At 34.5% G+C, this 20,327-nt stretch overlaps 4 protein-coding genes and 1 long non-coding RNA gene across 7 annotated transcripts; 3 read left to right on the top strand and 2 right to left on the bottom strand.

Annotated features, from left to right (window-relative positions):
* The first annotated feature begins 271 nt into the window (after positions 1 to 271).
* LOC103873782 (probable E3 ubiquitin-protein ligase ARI13) lies at positions 272 to 4,647 on the top strand. 2 transcript variants are annotated; one of them, XM_033272822.1, is made up of 3 exons: positions 272 to 810; positions 899 to 958; positions 1,126 to 4,647. In XM_033272822.1, the coding sequence occupies exon 3, from the start codon at positions 4,040 to 4,042 to the stop codon at positions 4,595 to 4,597; it is 558 nt and encodes a 185-aa protein (XP_033128713.1). In that variant the 5' UTR covers positions 272 to 810; positions 899 to 958; positions 1,126 to 4,039; the 3' UTR covers positions 4,598 to 4,647. The 2 variants fall into 2 exon arrangements, with proteins under 2 accessions (XP_033128713.1, XP_033128712.1); XM_033272821.1 differs by having other exon boundaries at positions 899 to 4,647.
* Positions 4,648 to 4,850: 203 nt separating this feature from the next.
* On the bottom strand, positions 4,851 to 6,326 carry LOC117125900. Of its 2 annotated transcripts, none has more exons than XR_004448374.1 (2): positions 5,633 to 6,326; positions 4,851 to 5,479 (listed from the first exon to the last, which is right to left on the bottom strand). It is a non-coding gene; the product is annotated as an uncharacterized LOC117125900 (long non-coding RNA). The 2 variants fall into 2 exon arrangements; XR_004448373.1 differs by having other exon boundaries at positions 4,851 to 5,519; positions 5,633 to 6,325.
* A 907-nt stretch (positions 6,327 to 7,233) lies between these two features.
* On the top strand, positions 7,234 to 11,268 carry LOC103873781 (probable E3 ubiquitin-protein ligase ARI15). Its single transcript, XM_009152179.3, has 2 exons — positions 7,234 to 10,459; positions 10,556 to 11,268. Exons 1-2 carry the CDS (start codon positions 9,594 to 9,596, stop codon positions 11,193 to 11,195), a joined length of 1,506 nt encoding a protein of 501 aa, XP_009150427.1. The 5' UTR covers positions 7,234 to 9,593; the 3' UTR covers positions 11,196 to 11,268.
* Positions 11,269 to 11,514: 246 nt separating this feature from the next.
* On the top strand, positions 11,515 to 14,140 carry LOC103873780 (probable E3 ubiquitin-protein ligase ARI14). Its single transcript, XM_009152178.2, has 2 exons — positions 11,515 to 12,545; positions 12,640 to 14,140. The coding sequence occupies exon 2, from the start codon at positions 12,646 to 12,648 to the stop codon at positions 13,942 to 13,944; it is 1,299 nt and encodes a 432-aa protein (XP_009150426.1). The 5' UTR covers positions 11,515 to 12,545; positions 12,640 to 12,645; the 3' UTR covers positions 13,945 to 14,140.
* LOC103873794 (protein KOKOPELLI) lies at positions 14,031 to 20,308 on the bottom strand. Its single transcript, XM_009152193.3, has 3 exons — positions 15,530 to 20,308; positions 15,365 to 15,442; positions 14,031 to 15,296 (listed from the first exon to the last, which is right to left on the bottom strand). The coding sequence occupies exons 1-3, from the start codon at positions 15,635 to 15,637 to the stop codon at positions 14,082 to 14,084; spliced, it is 1,401 nt and encodes a 466-aa protein (XP_009150441.1). The 5' UTR covers positions 15,638 to 20,308; the 3' UTR covers positions 14,031 to 14,081.
* Positions 20,309 to 20,327: the final 19 nt, after the last annotated feature.

Here is a 20,327-nt window from a genome sequence, read left to right as displayed (position 1 = left end):
TCGGTGTTGGCTTGGACCCTTTTACCATTATACCCCTCACTGGAAGTCCTTTATGACGTCACTTGCTTTAAAAAGAAATCGCGTCACTCCAATTACTTAATTTTGACTCCACATGCCCTAGATTTCGTAATCTCTTCCGTCAAACAAATAACAAATTTTAATTTTTGACGATTCAAGTATATATTTTAGTTATTATTTAACGAAATTAATACTGATTATCACATCCAATTAATAAATTGATTTTTTAAAGTTATCAAAAAAAGAAGAAAATCGTCTAGTTCCATAATACAAATCACGTTGGAGACCGTACTTTTAGATATTTAAAGCCCAATGACCTAGTTTCCTTTACTAGAAAAAGGCGGTGTTAAAAAAAGGAAAATTTAATTTAAGACGCAAGCTATCGAGAAGCCTTTAAGAGTAATTTACACTCAGAGACAGTTTCTGAGTTTTAATTACACTGCAGGTCACATAGCACTACTTGGGTAGTTTATTAGAATGAAAGACCATCATTACCCTAAAAAAACAAACTAGAAACTAATTCTCTCGTTGTTTTTTATTTATAGTTTGTTTTTTGAATTTTGAATAAATTGAATGGTGGACCCAAAACCAAATTTAACTGATTTTAATAATTAGACACTTGCCTTTTACTTTTTGACATAATATTTTTAATCAAGATTTACGATTCCCAGAATGAAAGAGAAGAAAGAAACTTGAGAAATTTACTATCGACAGAAATTTGTTTTGACGATAGAGATGGTGCCGAAGAAGATGACGACTAGACGAAAACACACAGGAAAGAGAGAGCTGATGGTAAATTCTATCTTTTCGATTTTGTTTTGTTTTATTCGGTATTTACTTGAATCATGTTTCTTACAATCCGTTTGGTACCGAAAATCAGAGCCTTCGGTTGTGGAAGAACTAGACGAGCGATTGAAACAGAGAGGCGTTTTGCAACTAAGTAAGTTGACATCTTTGATTTTGAAACGAAAGTTATAATCTTTAGTGTGTATTATATTGTTGTGGTGTTTGCGGATCTGACTGTGTCTTACGAGGGAAATTTGTTATTCATGTTTGCTTTTGTTTGTGTAAGAATCTGAGAGTTAAGAAGCATTGTGCCTTTTGCAGGTTAAACATGTGCTTACAAATCTATGCTACATGGGAATTCAGAGTTAGAGATGTTGTTTGAATTTGTATACAATAAATACAAGATTTGTTGGTTATAAAGAAAGAAACTTGGTTGTGGATGGTTGTTTTCTTGTTAGGTAGTGTGTTGTACACTTGTGATGTTTTGGGTATGTTGTACGGTGATTTTATTCGTAAGTAAATAAACTGTGAAACACTATAGTTGTAAAGTAAACAAACTCCATAGTCGCATTTTTGTTTTTATGTACATCATGTTCGTGTACACGAGTACATTTAGCGACCGCATGGATGTGTACGTAATGGCAGTGTACACGGGTACATATGAAAGAAAGACATTTGTCTTTGTAGGTATAAAGACGAGGAAGTGTGGTTAACGTGAATGAATGGGGTTCTCATTTTCGTGAATGTTAGAACACTCCGTTTTATGTTGTTTTCAGTGAAGGGAGGGAAGGTGACACATCAAATGCTACTATAAGAATCTTAGGTTACTTCCGGCCTTCTAAAGCTAAGGTGATTTGTGTGGTAAGGCAAGTTATCTACCAATCGATTTGTCTCATCTCATCTAAATCACTCTTGGTGTCAGTCTAAAAGACAAAGGTTCTTTTCGATATTGATATAGGCGTACACATGTACAACATTGTATATTGTTTCACTGAACTATATACAGGCGTACCCATATACAACACATTGTTTGTGTACACATGTACAACATTATATATTATTTGTGTACATATATACTTGAACTATATTTCAATGATAATTTCAATCCCATAAGCCCAAGCATTTCAAACTGAACAGCTTTGGTACGTTTTAGTGTCAAACGACATCCACTTTCACAAATATACTAATCTAAAAATGGAACACTAGACTAAAATGAAGAAAGTGAAGAATGGACACTAATAGGTTTGGTGTACATAAAAGTTAATGTACTGTAAGAAACACTAATATGTTTAGTGTACATAAAAGTTTTAGATTGATATTGAGAATGGTGTACAAAAAAGATGAATAATGTTTTGGCGTTGCAATAGCTAATAACATTTATTAACATTTACGTGTACATAATGTACAAGATGATTGACTGTCACGTGTACACTGGTGTACTGATTAACTTTTATGTACATCAGTGCTGGTTAACTCTTATGTACATCACGAATGAACACTGATAGGTTTGGTGTATATAAAAGTTAAAGATTGACACTAAGAACCGGTGTACAAACAAAGATGACTCAATAATGTTTTGACGTTGCGATAGTTGATAACATTTATATGTGTATAATGTACACGATGATTGACTGGCCGGCCATGTGTACACAATCTTGGTTCGACATGTACATATGTTTAAAAAAACAACGTGTACACCTATTGCAAATTTTTACACTTATAACACCGTGAAGCTTATGACCTTTCAGTTCTGTCCAACTCAGCAAAGGAGGACTGTGTGTAAAATTGTGAAGTATAAGATGCGGCGATGGGGATGATTTTTTTTGGAGGTGTCCCATGTGAAGGTGCTATTGTGGATGAACCTTAACTTTGGCGGTGTCCCATGTGAAAGCGCCATGGTGGATGAATTTCTTGATTCTTACAGTCTGGTTTACGGTGGGGGATGAGTCTTCTACATTGCTTTTGCCGTCGACTGTGTTTCCGCCATCGTCTTCGTCATAGTCGCCAACAACTCCTCCGTTGTTGTTGCTGTCGTATATACCACCACTAAATCACTTCGGAGATACACCTTGACATATTTCAAAAGATAGATTAAGTAATAGAGATAATGATTAAACACAAGTTTTCTTGAAAAAAGTATATAAAGAAGCAGATTTCAATTTAGAAAAACAGAGAATACGGGAGGATAAAAAAAAAAAAAGAGAATACGGGAGGAGAAAAAATGGAGAATTTGGGAGGAATATGACGAAGAGTAAAGATAAGAGGACCCACTTGGTCTCTGAAGAATCTTGACCATTAGATTAACAAATAAATGAATGGCTATAGTTAAATTCCGCCTAAAAATGAAATAGATGTTACATTTAGTTATCATATAACACTTAGTTACAAAGTTATTTAGTTAACTTTTAACCAGAAATTGAGTTTCATTAGACAAAACTACCTTAGTAGTGATAACTGCCTCATTGTGTTAATAAAACTCATAAACTGCCTCTAGGTGTAATTCTTTCTTAACTTTATATATCCACCTCTCTTTGCTCAGTTTTTTGATTTGTTCTTTCAGATTTTTATTCAATCTCAAGAAAGCATTATGGAGGACGATCTACAAAGACCCTATTCTGTTTGTACTATATCTCCGAAATCTTCTGCGTTTCAAACTCCGACGTGACTGCCCTCCTCATGAAACTCCAATGGAACTCACAGCTTCTTTTAGAGCGGTTATGCCAAGAAAACAACAAACTGTCGACTGAGTCAGGTTTTGTTACCGACTTGAACCAAGATTTGTCCGATTCTGATTCTTCTTGTGATGACGTTGATAAATAAAGTCCCTGCACCCTTTTGTTCTCACAAGTTTTCCATAAACTGTACTGGAGTAAGTACCTTGAGAATAACAAGAAGAAATATACAATCTCTTGTCCTCTTCAAGGTTGTCCATCAGAAGTTGAGTGGGACGCGATCGAGAACCTAACAGTAAGGAAAAAAAAACAGGTACGATAAGTATGTGTTGAGATCTTACCTCGAAAAAAGCAAGAAACAGATCAAACAGTGTCCTGTACAGGGCTGCAGTTACTTCATTTAGTTTCCTTCCAGGATTAATGGTGAAGAGTATGGTTTAAACGTGGTGTGTCTATGTGGTCATACCTTTTGTTGGAGATGCAGCCTTGACTCACACAACCCTGTGACAAGCAACAACGCCTCTGATTGGCTGTCTAGAGACTTGAAGAAGCTGTCAGTTTCCATGGATGATACTTCGTGTTTGGATCGGTGGGAGGCGTGTGAAGCTTCAATGGAGAAAGCTAGATCTGAGCTCCAAGCTTTCGAGGAATCAAACAACACGACTCTGAGAGAAGGATTGATGATGATTGTTCAGTGCAGACAGTTCCTTAAATGGAGTTGTGTGTATGAATACATCCACCTAGAGCACGAGGACTCGAAGGAGGAGTTTCTGAGGTTCCTACAAGACTATGCGAGCACACTTGTCCAAAGTTTCTCAGAGACTTTAAAGAAGGAAAGAGAAAAGGCCTTGTCTGAAACTACTCTTGAGGAGGTTACTTGCTCCAGGGGTAATCTCTATGACGTGACAATCAACATTGGTAACTATTTATATAACTTCGGTAAGGCTTTACAAGATGGTTTGGACGTTGTGGAGGTGAGGCACTATGATGATTTTTCTCCTTGCTGGCTATGCGACCGCTGCACATATGCATACACTTGGCTCCATAAGGTGTGTCAGATGTGCTATGAGTTTCCTGTCGAGAAGCCAAGTGGTTCGTTTCTTAACAAGGTTTCTTCTTAAATATGAAAAGTTTTAGGAGACATGAAAAACTTGAGAGTCTTTTTGCTCTGTTAATTTCTTTTGAGACTAGTTTTTCGTCATGCCTTGTTCCGTGTGTGGATTAAATAATGTCTTTCATCTCTTTTTTTGGAAATTTCAGACCACCTTGACGTTCTATTAATGGTTTACTACCCATGCAAGAACCACTAGAAAGCTCAAAACCAGAGCAAATTGTAATGCACTGTCTTGCATACCAACCATCATATCATCATTATCATACCAGTATACCACAATATTCATTGATTATATACAAACACACAACTAGTTTATGTCACACAAATAAATGTAGTGTTTCAATACAACTAGCATGTCGAGATATTACTTTATAAGTCCAACTTCTTCAACCTGTTCCCACTCACTCACTCACTCATCTCTCTCAGCTATCATCTTAAACTACCAATCCTTTGAAGCAGCTTTAAACCACTCCAGAAAGTCTATATTCTGGGTTAGGTTTGTGCGCAGAGAATAGCCACTGCATAGGAATCCAACAACTAAAGATTAGGTTTCAGTCTTGTCAGACAATTCAAGTCTTTGCATAATCAAGCAAGAGAATGATTTTTTTCTTCTTCCTCCCAGCGGGAAAAGTAGACGGTGCGTTGACCAAAACGAGTTCAAGAAGCATTACACTGTAACCAGAAACAACAGTTGTCTCTGATGACTTTAGTGTTGACAGGAATACTCAGAGCTGCCTTTTTGGAAACATTCTGGCCTGGAACAAGAGAGTAGAGACAAACGCAGCAGGTGGATGCCCAAGTAATCCAGTAACAAGCCATCCGAATATAAACGGACTATCAGAACCAGAATTAATCAACCACTCATTAAGACATCTTCCATCATTCAACTCTGTTCAATTCCACAATGAAAGGTCTAAACCATTAATCACCTATAAAAACACCAAGCTAAACGAGATCAAGCACAAGGAGTCATGTATATGGACAATCTAACTAATCAACGAGAAAAATGAAACAACATTTCAAATCTCACGCGAATACTAACCAATGAGTTAATTTATGATCCGTGCCAGATGAAATAAGATTATAGAATCGAATCGGAGAACGGCAGAATGAAATCTAAACCCTAGATTCTCAGGGCCCAGACAAAATTTTCTCCAATTCTTGTTCCTCGTCTAAGCCAGCGAAGAGAGAGAGAGAGAGTTTTTAAATGATGGGTGAAAAGCAAAAGGCGGGATCCGGGGATACATATGAGCTACAAACGCGCCGCGCGTTCGTCTTGGATTCTTATTGGGGGGGGGGGGGGGGGAGGGGGGGTTTATAACCATTTTACTATTATACTCATCGGCCAAATCGTTTATGGCGTTACACTTGCATGATAAAGAACCAATCACATCACTCTGATTAATTGACTTTGACTCGCTCATTATATTTTGTCACATGCCTAGATTTTGGTATTCTCTTCGCCAAAATCAAAACAAATTTTAATTTCGGTGATCCAAGTCAAATATTTAATCCTTTAATCTATTTTATTATTAAAACTTTTTAGAGAAATTCTGATAGTTTTTTAGTAAAACTAGCCTTCAAAAAGGAAAAATGACCATCTAATCTATTAAAAGAGGAGTACAAAATTAGATTATCCCTTAGTTTTCCACTATATTTACAATAGCATGCCACTGAAGTTATTAATTAACCTATCTTTTAGGATTTTTGTCTTTTCTCTTCAATTAATGTATTTCCAAAATCAAATTCTAACTAAAAAATCATGGTAACAATAATTAATAAACCTAAATTTTAATATTAATTGTCTTTTCTTTTTTTTTTATTATACATATGTGTGTTTGAAAATAATTAATTCCATATATACATTTCATAATTACATACATTATACGGTAATTATTTTACTAATTCCACATATACATAGTAAATAGTATACAAAATTTTTATTATACATAATCATAAAATTGTGATCCATAAAAATAGTTTATACAACAATTTTATTATATATAATCATAAAATTTTGATCCATAAAAAATAAAAATACATTTGTGTGACTTTACAGGTCATATTCTAAATAAATAGATGATATAACTAAGGGTTTACATGATAAAATAAAACTACTCAATATAAACTATAGAATTATTGTGTTTAGAAATGTCATATTAAAAATAAATTAAACGGGTAACTTTTAAAATATATATTATCACTTATACAAATAAATATTTATTTATAAAAAAAACTAACACCTGCGCGGGTGTGCGGGTCAAGCTCTAGTTTATATCATTAAAAGAGAAGTACAAAATAAAAATATCCCTTTGTTTTACCACTTATTTACATTAGAATACCATTAAGATATTTATTAAACCTATATTTAAGCATGCTTTGTCTTTTTCTTATTTAAATAATATATTTAATCATTTAATGTTTTTCCAAAATTTAGATAATAGATTTCCTTTATCAAATCATAACCAAAATAAATTTCCTAATATATTTCGTATTAATGTATTCAATATTTTTAATATTTATAAGTAATAAATAAAAAAATTAAAAAATCACACAGCATAATCAATTTATATAACATATAAATAAAATATAAATAAAATATAAAATAGTTTATTCATATATTAGTATAATGATTTCATAATATAAGTCCAATTAGTTATAAATATTGGATTTGTTTAGATTATACATTGTGATATAATAGACGATTAAAATCACAAAATATAATTATTCAAAGTAATAAATAAAATTGCTATGTTTAAAAATGTTATATTAACAATTGTGTAATACATTTTAATTTACATATATATATATATATATTATACCATTAGTACAAAGAAAAAAATTAAAGTGAAAGCAAATATTTATACGGTCACGGGACAAGCTATAGAAATAAATAACAACAGCAAGATTATTTTTCTTTAACAAATTTATTTTAATAGAAATTATAGTTCCAAATATGTTTTTATATTTTATGTATTTATAAATTTATTTTCTTTGTCTTTAAGGAAGCTTAGATTTTGAAATTGGAAAAAAATATGACCACCTCTATTTTATTTTAATTAAGAAATTTAAAATTTATATCAGAATATTTTATTAAAATTTTAATATTTATTTTTATTATAACTGAAAAAGTAATTTTCAATATAAATTTATGTTTCAATATTACAAATGCATCATTTAATATAAACAAAAAACTAAAAACATAAAATAAATACCCGCCCGGTCGGGCGGGTCAAGGTCTAGTTTTTTTATTAAAAGCTAAATATATTTGTATATCCTAGAGCTAACTAATCTATATTTAGCTTTAGAGTTAAGGGATACTAGATTTTGACCAGCGCGACCGCCCGGATGTTTGCTTTATTTTTTTTATAAATCAAATAGAATTGGTTATATTTTTTCAAATGTATTTATATGATGTGGGTATCCATCCATTCGGGTTCGAATACCCATTTGGGTTCGTTTCGGATCTATTCGGATTTTAGATTTTTTCAGTTTGAAGGAATTCAACCCTATTTATGTATTTATAAATTTTGATCCAAGTTCGGTTTGGTCTTTATAGGTTTGGTTCGGTTTCAGATAATGCATTTAAATGATGTTTAAAAATTTAAAATCAAATCGAAAAATAAAATTTAATATATAACATGAAAAATACCTAAATTTAACATAAAATTAGTTTGAAATATTTAGATGGGCAACCAATATATACTTTAAGTATTTTTGGTGATTTACGTATTGTTTAGCTATTTTAAGTATTTACATTTGATCGGTTTTGGTTCGAGTCAAAAGAATTTGGAATGATGGTGAATCATGGAGAAGATACTATAAAAATGATCTAACTATGAAAATGGTTGACTGGTCCCAACTAATCCGTGGTTATCTAAATTATAGGAACTTGTTAGTAATTATTTCATTTATGGAAATCAAGCTTTATTGTGAATAGTAAATTATCGTTAGATCAATTGATTATCTTTATACCAGCAATATATTGTTTACATATACACTAGGATAAGACTTGCGCATGTTATAAATTTATATAAAATTTATCTTCAACATGGTGCAAGTAAATCTGGCAAGCCGTGGATCTTCATAGGACGGCTAGGTGTAGTTTTTCATAAGGCATGTAGTATTGTCGGTTGTCGAATCGTCTATGTAATTTTCTCATATCATAATTATAAGATCATAATAAATCAGCGTTAAAAAAAACTACATGCTCTAAACTTTTTAAAAGTTTCTCTATTTATATATATAGGATGTTAAATTATTGATCATTAATTTTTAACATAATAATTTTAAACTCTAGCCGCTGCCGCGCATCCGCGCAGGTGGTCTACTTATTTTAAACTATAATTTTTAACATAATACGATTGTATATCGAACGGGATGGTTTAACGTTTTTTTGGTATAGAAAATAAATGGGTTAAGGAAAGTGTAAAACTACAGTGTTTAAGTCCAGTGGCATATGATTGTAATTATTGGGAAAAACTCGGGGTGAAGATTTATTTATACTTCAGTTTTAATAGTTTAGATAGTTTGGAAGGAGATTTCAAAATTTAAAAAATAAATATTAAAAATTTCAAAATAAAAAACTATTTTAGTTGTTTTACTGGTGACAAAAAACTTTTAAAAAAAACTATTCAATAGAATTGCCCAAATTTTTATAGTCAATAATTGCTAATTAGAGAATGGTAATGTTTTGATAAAAAAAAAGAATGGTAATGTATAATTTTTTCTCTTTCTAAAAGTTGTTAACCAAAAAAGGAAAAACATCCTTTAAACAGAGGGCAAAAATTAAGGCCCAATGGGCCAAGATTCTTTGGACGCCAGGCGGTGAAATCAAAAAGGAAACCCTAAAGCGCCTATAAAACAAGAAATCAATCAATTAGCAGTTAAGTGAGGCGCAAGCTATCGATAAGCCTTTTTATATAACTCTTGTGTCCGCCTCTCGTTGATTTCCTTCTTTAGGATTCTATAAGTTTATCATAGAAATTTTGTTCAATCTCAATATGGAGGATGATGATCTACAGAGACCGTATTCGGTTTGTACAAGAGATGATCTTAAAGAGAGGATAACTAAACAGATCGATGTTATCTCCGAGATCTTCTGCGTTTCAAACTCCGATGCCACCGTACTCCTCATGAAACTCCGATGGAACTCGCAGCTTCTTTCAGAGCGGCTGAGCCAAGAAAACAAGAAACTGTTGACTGAGTCAGGTTTGAAACCAGTTGATGTTACCGACTCGAACCAAGATTTGTCCGATTCTTCTTGTGATGAGTTTTATGAGTTCTTTGATGACGTCGATGATGATGGAGATGATGTTGTTAAAGTCTCCACACCCTTTTGTTCTCACAAGTTCTCCACTACTTATTGGAGTAAGTATCTTGACAAGAACTTCTTCTCCGTGGAGAAAACCCTAGATACAATCTCTTGCCCTCATCATGATTGTGGAGCTTCAGTGGGACGTGACACGATCGAGAAGCTAACAGTGAAGGATAGAGATAGTTACGATGAGTACGTTCTGAGATCTTACCTCGAGAAAAGCAAGAAACAGATCAAACAGTGTCCGGGTTGCAGTTACTTCATTGAGTTTCATAAAGGGACCGATGCTGAAGAGTATGGCTTAAATGTGGTGTGTCTATGTGGTCATAACTTCTGCTGTAGATGCAGCCTTGAGACGCACAGACCTGTGACATGCAACAACGCCTCTGATTGGTTGTCTAGAGACTTGCAGAAGCTGTCAGAGGCATCAGATAAGTCACTGAGCTTTTTATGGATCGAAGACAACACGGAGACTTGCCCTCATTGCCTATCTCCTTTGGAGATTGGTCTTGGTTCACTAGACTCCAAGTTCGTTCCTTGTGGCTACTGCAGGTTTGGAATAAAAAAAAACAGATCTTATATTGTTTAAGTTTATATAATTAAGTGTTAATTAATCATCATTGTGTTTTTTTTTTGTTTTTGTTTTAGTGGTAGCTTCTGTTGGGAGTGTATGCACTCTGAAGAATCCCACAAAACGGAATCAGGAACCTATGGAGACTGTCTTGAACCAGTAGAGCAGGATCCACTCTGGAACGTAGAAGTGGTGGATACTTCGTGTTTGGATCGCTGGGAGGCGTGTGAGGTTTCATTGGTGGAAGCTAGATCCGAGCTCCAAGCTTTCAAGGAATCCGACAACACCAGCGAAGAGTACATTAGGATTGTAAGAGACGGTCTGATGCTGATTGTTCAGTGCAGACAGTTCCTTAAATGGACCTGCGTGTACGAACACATCCACTTGGAGTACGAGGCCTCGAAGAAGGAGTTTCTGAGGTTCCTTCAAGACTACGCAAACACACTTGTCGAGAGATACGCAGAGACTTTGAAGGAGGACACAAAAGCCTTGTCTGCTGCACAGCTTGTTTGCAATGTACCCGCCGTGACAAGCAGCATTGGTAACTACTTTTATAACTTCTCCAAGGCTTTGAAAGATGGTTTGGACGCTGTGAAGGTGAAGCACTATGACGACTTTGCTCCTTGCTGGTTGTGTGACCGCTGCAGCTCCGCAAACACTTGGCTACATAAGGCGTGTCAGATGTGCTGTGAATCTCCTGTGGTTGAAGCAAAGTGATTCGTTTCTTAACTAGGTTTCTTCTTAAAGATAGAACAAACGTATTAGTAGACAATGAAACTTGAGAGTCTTTTGCTGCTCTGTTAATTTCTTTTGAGTCTAGTTCTCGTCATGTCTTTTCACCAGTTTGGATAAAATCAATGTATTTCATCTCTTTTCAATGCTCTTGGCTCGGAAACTGCACACCACCTTGACTTTTTAATGGTTTACCAATTACCACCAGTGCAAGAAACCACTAGAAAGCTCAAAAAACAGAGCAATGCACAACCATCATAACCACGACAATCATTGATTATATATATACAAATACACAACTAGCTTTATATACAACTAGCAGCTCCAAACAGTACTCTCTAAGTCCAACTTCTTCAAGCTGTTCTCAGTGACTCTCCATCTCTCAGTTATACACCAACAATCCTTTGAAGCAGCTTTAACTACTCCAGAAACTAGATTAGGTTTCAGTCTTTTCAGACAACCTAGAGCTGTAAAGGATTATTCGATTCTTGCATGATCAAGCAAGAGGATGATTTTCCTTTTTCTTTTCCAAGCGGGCTGACCAAAAACGAGTTCAAGAGGCGTTACACCTCTGATGTAACAAGAAACAACAATCGTCTGTGATGAGTTGACGACTTTATTGTGCACAATGTGACTATTGTGCCTGGCCCAAAGCGAACGAAGCATGGGCTTTCGGTCGCTATTTTTATAAGTACTAAACCGACCTCTTATTTTTCAAAATTACCTTTAGTCTAGTGGTTAAATAACAGTTGTTGTTTAGATAATATAATTGATAAAAATATAAAATTATTAAACTGGCCACATATATTGTCAAGATAATATAATTAACAAAATTATTAAATTGAGTGAAATATAAAAAGACAATTAATGAAATTATTAAAAAAAACTTATATATTATTTTATACTGTTATTTATGTTTCCAAACAATTCTCATTTATATTGTTATCTATATTTTCAAAATTATCAAAAACTACTTTAATTTTAATAATATCAAAAATTATCAAAAAGCAGTCCAATTTTAATAATGTAGATATATTTTTATTATTGAACTGATAATTATGATTAGGGTCCAACGAGACAAATTTCTTAATTAGAAAAGGTTGAATTATATCCAAAAAGGTTTGTGATAGTGGGAAACAGAATAAATGTTGCAACTCCTCCATATCCTTCCCCATAGGAGAGTAAAAAAAGGAAAACCCTAGACTGTAAGAGGAAAGAGGAAATCTCTAAGACAACAAGAAAAAGGGAAACTCAATTACGATCGTTTCTCTCATCTCCGAGTCAATCTTGTTGATTGAGGCACAAGCTATCTATTGATTGAGGCTCAAGCTATCAGTAAAGCCCTAACCTTAATTCTTTGATCCCTCTCTTCTTCTTCTTCTTTTTGGTAATTTGCTGATTTTTGTTTCTTGTATTTTTGTTTTTCAAGAAATTAATGGAGGGAGATCAACAGAGACCTTACTCTGTTCTAACGAGAAATGAAGTTAAAGAGAAAATGAATAAACAGATCGACGACATCTCAGGAGTCTTCTACGTTTCAAAAAACGACGCCACCGTTCTCTTCATGTATCTCCGATGGGACACCCTTAGGGTCTCTGAGCGTTTGGGTGAAGACAAGGACAAGTTATTTTCTGAATCAGGCTTAAGTTCAGTTGTAAGTGATTTGTCTGATTCATCATGGGTGATTTGCAATAATAAGACTAGTGATGGTCATGTGAATGATGATGGTTTAATCTCCACGCCGTGTTGCTCACACAAGTTCTGCACAACCTGTTGGAGAGAGTACCTCGACTCTCTGGAGAAGAACCAAACCGTAATCTCATGTCCCGACCAAAACTGTCGAGCTTCTGTTGGACCGGACACGATCAAGAAGCTAACGGGAAAGGATAAAGACTTCTACGAGAGTTATATCTTGAGATCTTACATCGAGGAAAACAAGGGATTGATGATCAAGCAATGTCCAGCACCGGATTGCAACTACGTCATTGAGTTTCATCAGGCCAATGATGTGGAAGAGTACGGTTTAAACGTGGTGTGTCTCTGTGGTCACACCTTCTGCTGGAGATGCAGCTTCGAGTCACACAGACCTGTGACGTGCAACAACGTCTCTGACTGGTTATCCACAGAAGTCGAAGTTTCGGTTGTTGATCGCTGGGAGGAGCGTAAGGCTGCAATGGAGGGAGCACAAGACGATCTACAAGACTTCGAAGACTACATCATCAAGAACCCAGATAGTTTAAAAGAGCAAGACGTTAGGATTGTGAGAGAAGGTCTTATGCTTCTTATCCAATGCAGGCAGGTTCTTAAATGGAGCTGTGTCTACGAGTACTTCCACACGGAGCATGAGACATCGAAGAAGGAGTATCTCCAGTTCTTGCAAGACATTGCGACGACGACGCTGCAAAGCTACTTAAAGACGTTGCTAGAGGAAACTGAAACAGCCTTTTATGCAGCAGATGCTTTAGTGCTTTGTAAGTTTAGGCATAGCTTGACTACCGCGACGAGTAACGTTGGTAACTTCTTTTATCATTTCATCAAAACTTTGCAAGATGGTATAGTAGACGTGAAGGTGAAGTCTTATGACAATGTCGCTGGTCCTTACTGGCTTTGCGATAGATGTACGTATGGAAACAGTTGGCTTGATATGAAGTGTAAGATGTGCTGTGAGGCTACTACATCTAAGCTAAGTGATTTATCTCTTAAATGGGTTTCAAAGCGATCATACCAACACTAATGCACCGGATCCCATCAGAACTCCGCAGTTAAGCCAAAAGTAATACTATGCTTGAGTTTGTGTCACAAAAAAAGGGCAAACATGAAATTTGCAACGTTTAAGGTTGTTTTTTTTGGTTCTTGTATACCTTTATAAGACTAGTTTCCATCATGTTCTTGATCCTTATTACATAAATAATTTGTTTTTTCTGACTTAACCCTCTCTCTTTTGGGAAACTTGACACCACCTTGACGCTTAGGGGTTTTCAACTTCTGCTTTTTGTTCTTTGAGTGTCTTCTATGATGTCTCATGAATCCTTTCACCAGCGCATGAAACTGTCCACCTTTGTTGTTATGTGTAGTTAGACCTTTGGATTCTGACTTCATCCGCCTTTCAGTCAATTTCTCTTTGTCTTTGTGGAGATGTTTCTTCACTAAATGCTTCCAAGCTGATGGCTTGCGGCCTTGCTCTTCTTTCTTGTTGTGATGCTCATGGTGGTGGTAGTGGTGATGGTGAAACACTTTACCTAGCTTGTCCTTGAATCTTTTAAGCCGCCCTGCCCCGTTTTTCCTCTGTTTTGCAAGACCCCTTGATCTGTTATGTGGAGGAGAATCACTGACTTGAGGGTTCTCATCATCACCTTCACTCTCTGATGGATATGATGAGTCTGACTCGGTGACGCTCTCAGCATGAGTTTCCCAGCTTGAGCCAGAGGTTGATACTGTTTCCCCACCATAGGCTTCATCTGATTCTTGCTCTGTTGAATAAACTTGTTGTTCGCTTTCTGAGCTTGTTCCAGTGTCGATTCCTTGATCCAATAACAAAGTTGGTTTCATACTAGCCATCTTCTGTGACGTTCTGCTAGGCTTCTCGAAACCAACAGACCTCAGAGGACGAGGCGGTCTTGACGTGGCAAGACCAATCTGATCATCATGAGAAGAGTGTGACTGAAGAGCCAAATCTGGATCATAACGGCTTCCAACTGTTGCATTATTAGTCACACTTCTAAGGCTAGGAGCTACGCTTGATGTTCTTGTAGTATGCCTCATTTGCCTACTCCTTAAATAGCTTTGTCTTGGTTCCATCAACGCTTTTTCGTTTAACCTTTGAAAAGTCATTACAGAAGATGAGTAACCTTCTTCTTCCGTGGGAGTTACTCCACCAGGAGACTTGCAAGACCTTGTTCTATCGCCACGACTAGAACAAAACTGAAAAGCAGAAAGCTGTGTTTCGATTCTTTCGATTGAATCAACGACTTCATGTGTTAAAGCAGCCTTACTAGGCAACTTGACGATACCCCTTGAGACTGAGTTTGTTTTAGTACTCGGTGTAGAAACTTTCTCTGGCAAACCTAACTGTGCTTGTGCAAGTACCTGTAACGAAACCCAATATTCAGAAACAGGAACACGTTGTTACATCGGGGTAAATAACAGAGCCGAACCTTGTGTTGTCTAGCCAATAGTTCCTCGGTCGCAGAATCGAGCAACCGTTTTAGTAGAAACTGTGAATTCTCATCTAACTGCGATTTTTCAGAGCAACTAATGTCAGGCTAATAAATGACAGAAATTATAAGATGAGAATCGCAAGAGATATTAATTAAACTCACCAAAAATGTTTGGGGTACATATTCCTTGTTTGCATTTGATTGGAGAAGAAGAAGACTGTATAATCTTCTCAGTGACTGAAGATCGCATTCAACGTTAAGAGGCTCCATCAAACAAAATAATAATTCAGAACAGAAGAAGATAGAAAGAAAAATAACAGAAAATAACCGTTTGCAAATAACAAAAAAAAAGCTTTATTTAAACCGACGAGCGAAGGCGATGTTTCGTTGTGTCGTTTTATCAAAAAGAAACAGACTCATTTGTAAAATTACTGCTCAACAGTAAACTCTTCCTATAATCAGTTAATCATCGCATTATTCATCATTCCATTGTTTCATCTTCTTATCTCCCATGACTCTGACAATTGCAGAAACTGTTAATAACTCCGACGTTATAGGACATTTTCCCTAACAAACGATTTAAATTACAAAAATGTTTACTAGCTAACTTTTTGAAATTCTAATTCACGCCACTATATAAAAATCAACAATATACACATCACATCATATCTTCTCTCTCTGTAAGATTTGTTTCATGGAAAACAGTCAATCAATCACAATAGTTTCCAACAACGGGGAAAAGAGAAGAAGTTATTTTTCATTTTCATGTTACGTGTAATAACATTTCAACTTGACGAGACTTTTTGTAGTATGGCGGAAAGCCATATGGTGGTTTCCACATCATTCACGTGCAAAGCTTTCTTTTGTTCTTTGTCTTCTCTTTTTCCTCTACCCTTTTCACATTTGTTGAATTATTAATATATATATATATATATATAAATAACTTTTCCAAGTGACTATAAATTTTGACCAACACACAAAAAACGTACATGCAGTGAACTGATATATATGTCAATTATAAAGTTTAGTTGAAAGGTTGTAACAAATATTGTTGCAACTCATAGATGTGAAAAAAAAGAGAAAATGGCCAATTTATATCTTTCATGCTGCCTCAATAGATTGTTGTTTCATGATAACTTAACTTTTCCCCCAAAGTTGGTATGAATGAATATATATGACTAGACGTGTACGTTTTAAAAACGGAAAAGTGAAATATCTTTCAAGGTGTATAAAAAACAGAAGGGATTTGCATTCATAGATCCAGATTTCTTTGGTTAATTACTTCTTTGTTCCTAGTAAAAAGGAACGGCTAACAAATAACAATCCGCAAATAAAGGCTCGAAACACTTCATGGGGAACAATATTCAAACATAGAAGAAAAAGATGGTTAACATTTTAAGAGAATGATAATTCTAGCTGTTTGATGAGTTTGTCAATGGCTATATAATAACTAACACTGCAGCATGAATCATAAAATGAACCTCGATGGAACAATAAGCTTTAGAAACTTAAGTATGAATGACAACATTTTCTCAACCATGAATCAACTATCGTGATGAGATCATTGAGATGTGACGTTAAAAGTAATAGTTTGAGGAAATTGCGATGAATAGGTTGAGGGGGATGAAGCCTGGTCCGAGAATCATATAGAGTTTTGTATTTCGTTAAATATCGACTCTTCATGACCTCGAGCCAGACAACATTCCTCTAAACCCTAAATCGCTTTAGAAGAAGAAGCAGAGGATAAAGAAGACAAGAAGGTGATAATCTTTACGAAAGAAGAAGGAAGGAAGCATGTGACAGGGTTATTGTAGTTTCTTCTATTTATAGAGAGGACAAAAGATCTAAGCCCTAGATTTTTCTTTTGTATTTTCTTACATGGATTTGGTAATTTCGGTTTAATAGTTTGATTAATTTTGGTTATTGTCTCTATATGGTGCGTATAGGGTTACCTGAAATAGAATGTTACAGTGAAATCCAGAGCGGTAAAATCCGACGTACTCCAAGTAAGTACATTCAATTTCAAACCCTTTTCATGATACAAGTCAATTTCTTCTGAAAAATACCCAGTTTAATTGTCTCTTATACATATTTAATAACCGTCATTTCCGAGGGCAACAGAAATCTTCCTTCTAATTTAAAATCCCTGTCAAGTCCCCAAAACGACATCTGCACATATTTTACATATAGATATGTGTATATATCACAGGGTTGTGCACTTGTGTGCTTGTAATTAGTTATAAACATTAATTATACTGAAAAAATTAATTGTTTGACAAAAAAAAAAATTAATGGCATTATTTAACAATCTTGTTGTTTATAGACTGAATATTTACTTCCATTGCAGAAGTTACATTCCAGAAATATGAATCATATGATCATATTGATTCTTTTTTAACCTCAACTTTATAGACAGACATACATATGTATATATATAAGGGAATTTTTTCTATATATGTATATCATGTATATGTTCTTCCTTATTATTACCTTCCACCTCGACTTATAAGTTAAAGTAATTGTATGCTTTTACATTTTGTTGTGTGATGAAGTCTAAAATATACCATCGATTATTATCTACCAAAACATATATAATTGCATGCTTTTAACAATTAAATTTTCTGAGGTGGTTTTAACAATTTATATAATATAGATAAATGAGTTTGCGATGACATATAGGTTGTTACTAGCGATCAAAAACATTTTAACCAATATGTCAATCTATATATTATCAAAAGCAAGATGATTTTTAATCCCATTTTTCATATGATTCTACCTGTTTACAATATCCAGCCGGGGTCACGCGGGTTTAGAATCTTTAGATATATTATTAGGTGCCATGCAATAAAACGCAACGCTCATATTATGTTAGCTACATGGGGTGATGCAACAACATACATTCAAATTAATTGCTATGAAAACGACAAAACATTGGTTTTGTTTTCACATCGGTTCGTGCCAAATTTCCCTCTTGTAGATCATATTTCATTTGAGTAATTAACTTTCTCTTAAAGAAACATACGTATGATTGTATTTGTTTGTCTTATTTATGCATTAATGCATTATCATTCTTTTCAGTCAAGAAGATTTGTATTCTCTCTTTTTTCTTGAGCACCTGATTTGTATAGTCTCTAAAAGAGAATGCATTTACGTTTTTAAAAGCTACTCCGACGGGATACTTAGAGAAAGTTTATGGTAGACTTATAGTATAATTACAGTACTGATTTCAAATCATATACTCCATATTGAAAAGTGATCTGGTGGCTTTGTTAACTTTAAATATGTGTACTTTAATAATATTTATTTATTAAAGTATTTTGCTGGTTTTGGTCAACAGCATTTAATTTACAGTTTAATCAATTTTTTGTTTGAACTTGATAATTTTCGTTTTTACTGGATTGGATTCTTGAGTTTGGTTTATTTAGGGCTCGTCTGAGAGACTCAGGCGAAATACTCGAACCACACGTCACAGATAGAAAAGGAAAAAGAAGATCTGGATCGTCCATTCCAGAATGAATCGTAGGGTAGAGAGCAAAGTTACCTAGGAACCGGACATGTCGGTGTCAGCGGAAACCAAGCACCAATAACCGAGAAAAACAGCCCGGTTTACGAGGACGACTCTTTTTCACTGACTGCTTACGTCTGTCTCGGGTCCCATTTATTGCCCATCTTACTCATTTAACGCACACAAAGTACAACACAAAATTAATCCCTTTTTATTTTGATTAAATTACTCTATGTTCCCGAAAATAAGATGTTTTATTATTGGCCATTTGTGCCAGATTTTGTAAACCCGTGCGACTTTGACGATGATGAAGTATTTCTTTAAAATTGCTGGTGGTGTCGCTGGAATAGTAGTATTGGTTGATGATGAAGTATTATCATTGGCTATCGTAGTAGTTGTAGAAGTATATGTTTAAAGAAAAATTATGTCAGAGTTTGTAAGATCTTAGCTTTGATACCATGAAATATGTTATGAAAGGGTATGTTTATTGATTCAATACAATGATTATATATACAACATATGAATCCTATGTTAACTAGATAATAATACAATAGAGATAAAATTAAATCGTAGTAGGAATATAAAGTTCTTCATGTTTATCTCTTTAGAGAAAAATGAGATTTAGCCAGCCAAAACCACCGAATACAAAAATAATTCGACTGCAAAAGATTAGGAAAGAGTTTACAACAATACCAAAAACCACGGAATACAAAAATAATTCGACTGCAAAAGATTAGGAAAGAGTTTACAACAATACCAAAAACCCGAAAAAACAAGCTTAGAGATCAATTAACCAAAAGTGAGCCAGTAAAACTTAAAACAACAAGCATAATCCATTAAATAAACAGAAATGATGAAGACGTGGCGACATATAAAATCCCAGATCTAGAACACAATCTTCAGACAATACTATGTTTTTAGTTTATAGTTTGGAGATATGTGACAATACACTTTATAAAAGAATTTTAAAACAAGCCAATTTTGAAGGAATGAGCTCACAAGTTTATAACGGTCTAACGACATCATATTCTTAAAACAGAGAATTTTAGCCAGCCAAAACCACCGAATACAAAAATAATTCGACTGCAAAAGATTTGGAAAGAGTTTACAACAATACCAAAAACCCGAAAAAAAAGCTTAGAGATCAATTAACCAAAAGTGAGCAAGTGAAACTTAAAACAACAAGCATAATCCATTAAATAAACAGAAATGATGAAGACGTGGCGACATATAAAACCCCAGATCTAGAACACAATCTTCAGACAATACTATGTTTAGTTTATATTTTGGAGATATGTGACAATACACTTTATAAAAGAATTTTAAAACAAGTCAATTTTGAAGGAATGAGCTCACAAGTTTATAAGAACATGATTATCGGCTGAGATTTTTTTTGGTCCTTAAATTTTTTTTTTATTTAAAAAAAAGGAAAAGAAAAATAAATATGAACCAATT

This window comes from Brassica rapa, chromosome A06 (genome assembly GCF_000309985.2).
Source record: "Brassica rapa cultivar Chiifu-401-42 chromosome A06, CAAS_Brap_v3.01, whole genome shotgun sequence".
NCBI classification, from domain to species: domain Eukaryota; kingdom Viridiplantae; phylum Streptophyta; class Magnoliopsida; order Brassicales; family Brassicaceae; genus Brassica; species Brassica rapa.
The sequence above is the reverse complement of the archived record's forward strand: the minus strand, read 5'-3'. Positions and strand labels throughout refer to the sequence as shown.

What these genes read in the sequence shown, in the direction of transcription:
- LOC103873782 (XM_033272822.1), top strand. Translation starts at nt 4,040, where the DNA reads ATGGATGATACTTCGTGTTTGGATCGGTGGGAGGCGTGTGAAGCTTCA.
- LOC103873781 (XM_009152179.3), top strand. Translation starts at nt 9,594, where the DNA reads ATGGAGGATGATGATCTACAGAGACCGTATTCGGTTTGTACAAGAGAT. An exon ending in GTTCCTTGTGGCTACTGCAG is followed by an intron (nt 10,460 to 10,555) that starts GTTTGGAATAAA and finishes TTTTTGTTTTAG; the next exon opens with TGGTAGCTTCTGTTGGGAGT.
- LOC103873780 (XM_009152178.2), top strand. Translation starts at nt 12,646, where the DNA reads ATGGAGGGAGATCAACAGAGACCTTACTCTGTTCTAACGAGAAATGAA.
- LOC103873794 (XM_009152193.3), bottom strand. Translation starts at nt 15,637, where the DNA reads ATGGAGCCTCTTAACGTTGAATGCGATCTTCAGTCACTGAGAAGATTA. An exon ending in ATGTACCCCAAACATTTTTG is followed by an intron (nt 15,443 to 15,529) that starts GTGAGTTTAATT and finishes GAAAAATCGCAG; the next exon opens with TTAGATGAGAATTCACAGTT. An exon ending in TATTGGCTAGACAACACAAG is followed by an intron (nt 15,297 to 15,364) that starts GTTCGGCTCTGT and finishes GTTTCGTTACAG; the next exon opens with GTACTTGCACAAGCACAGTT.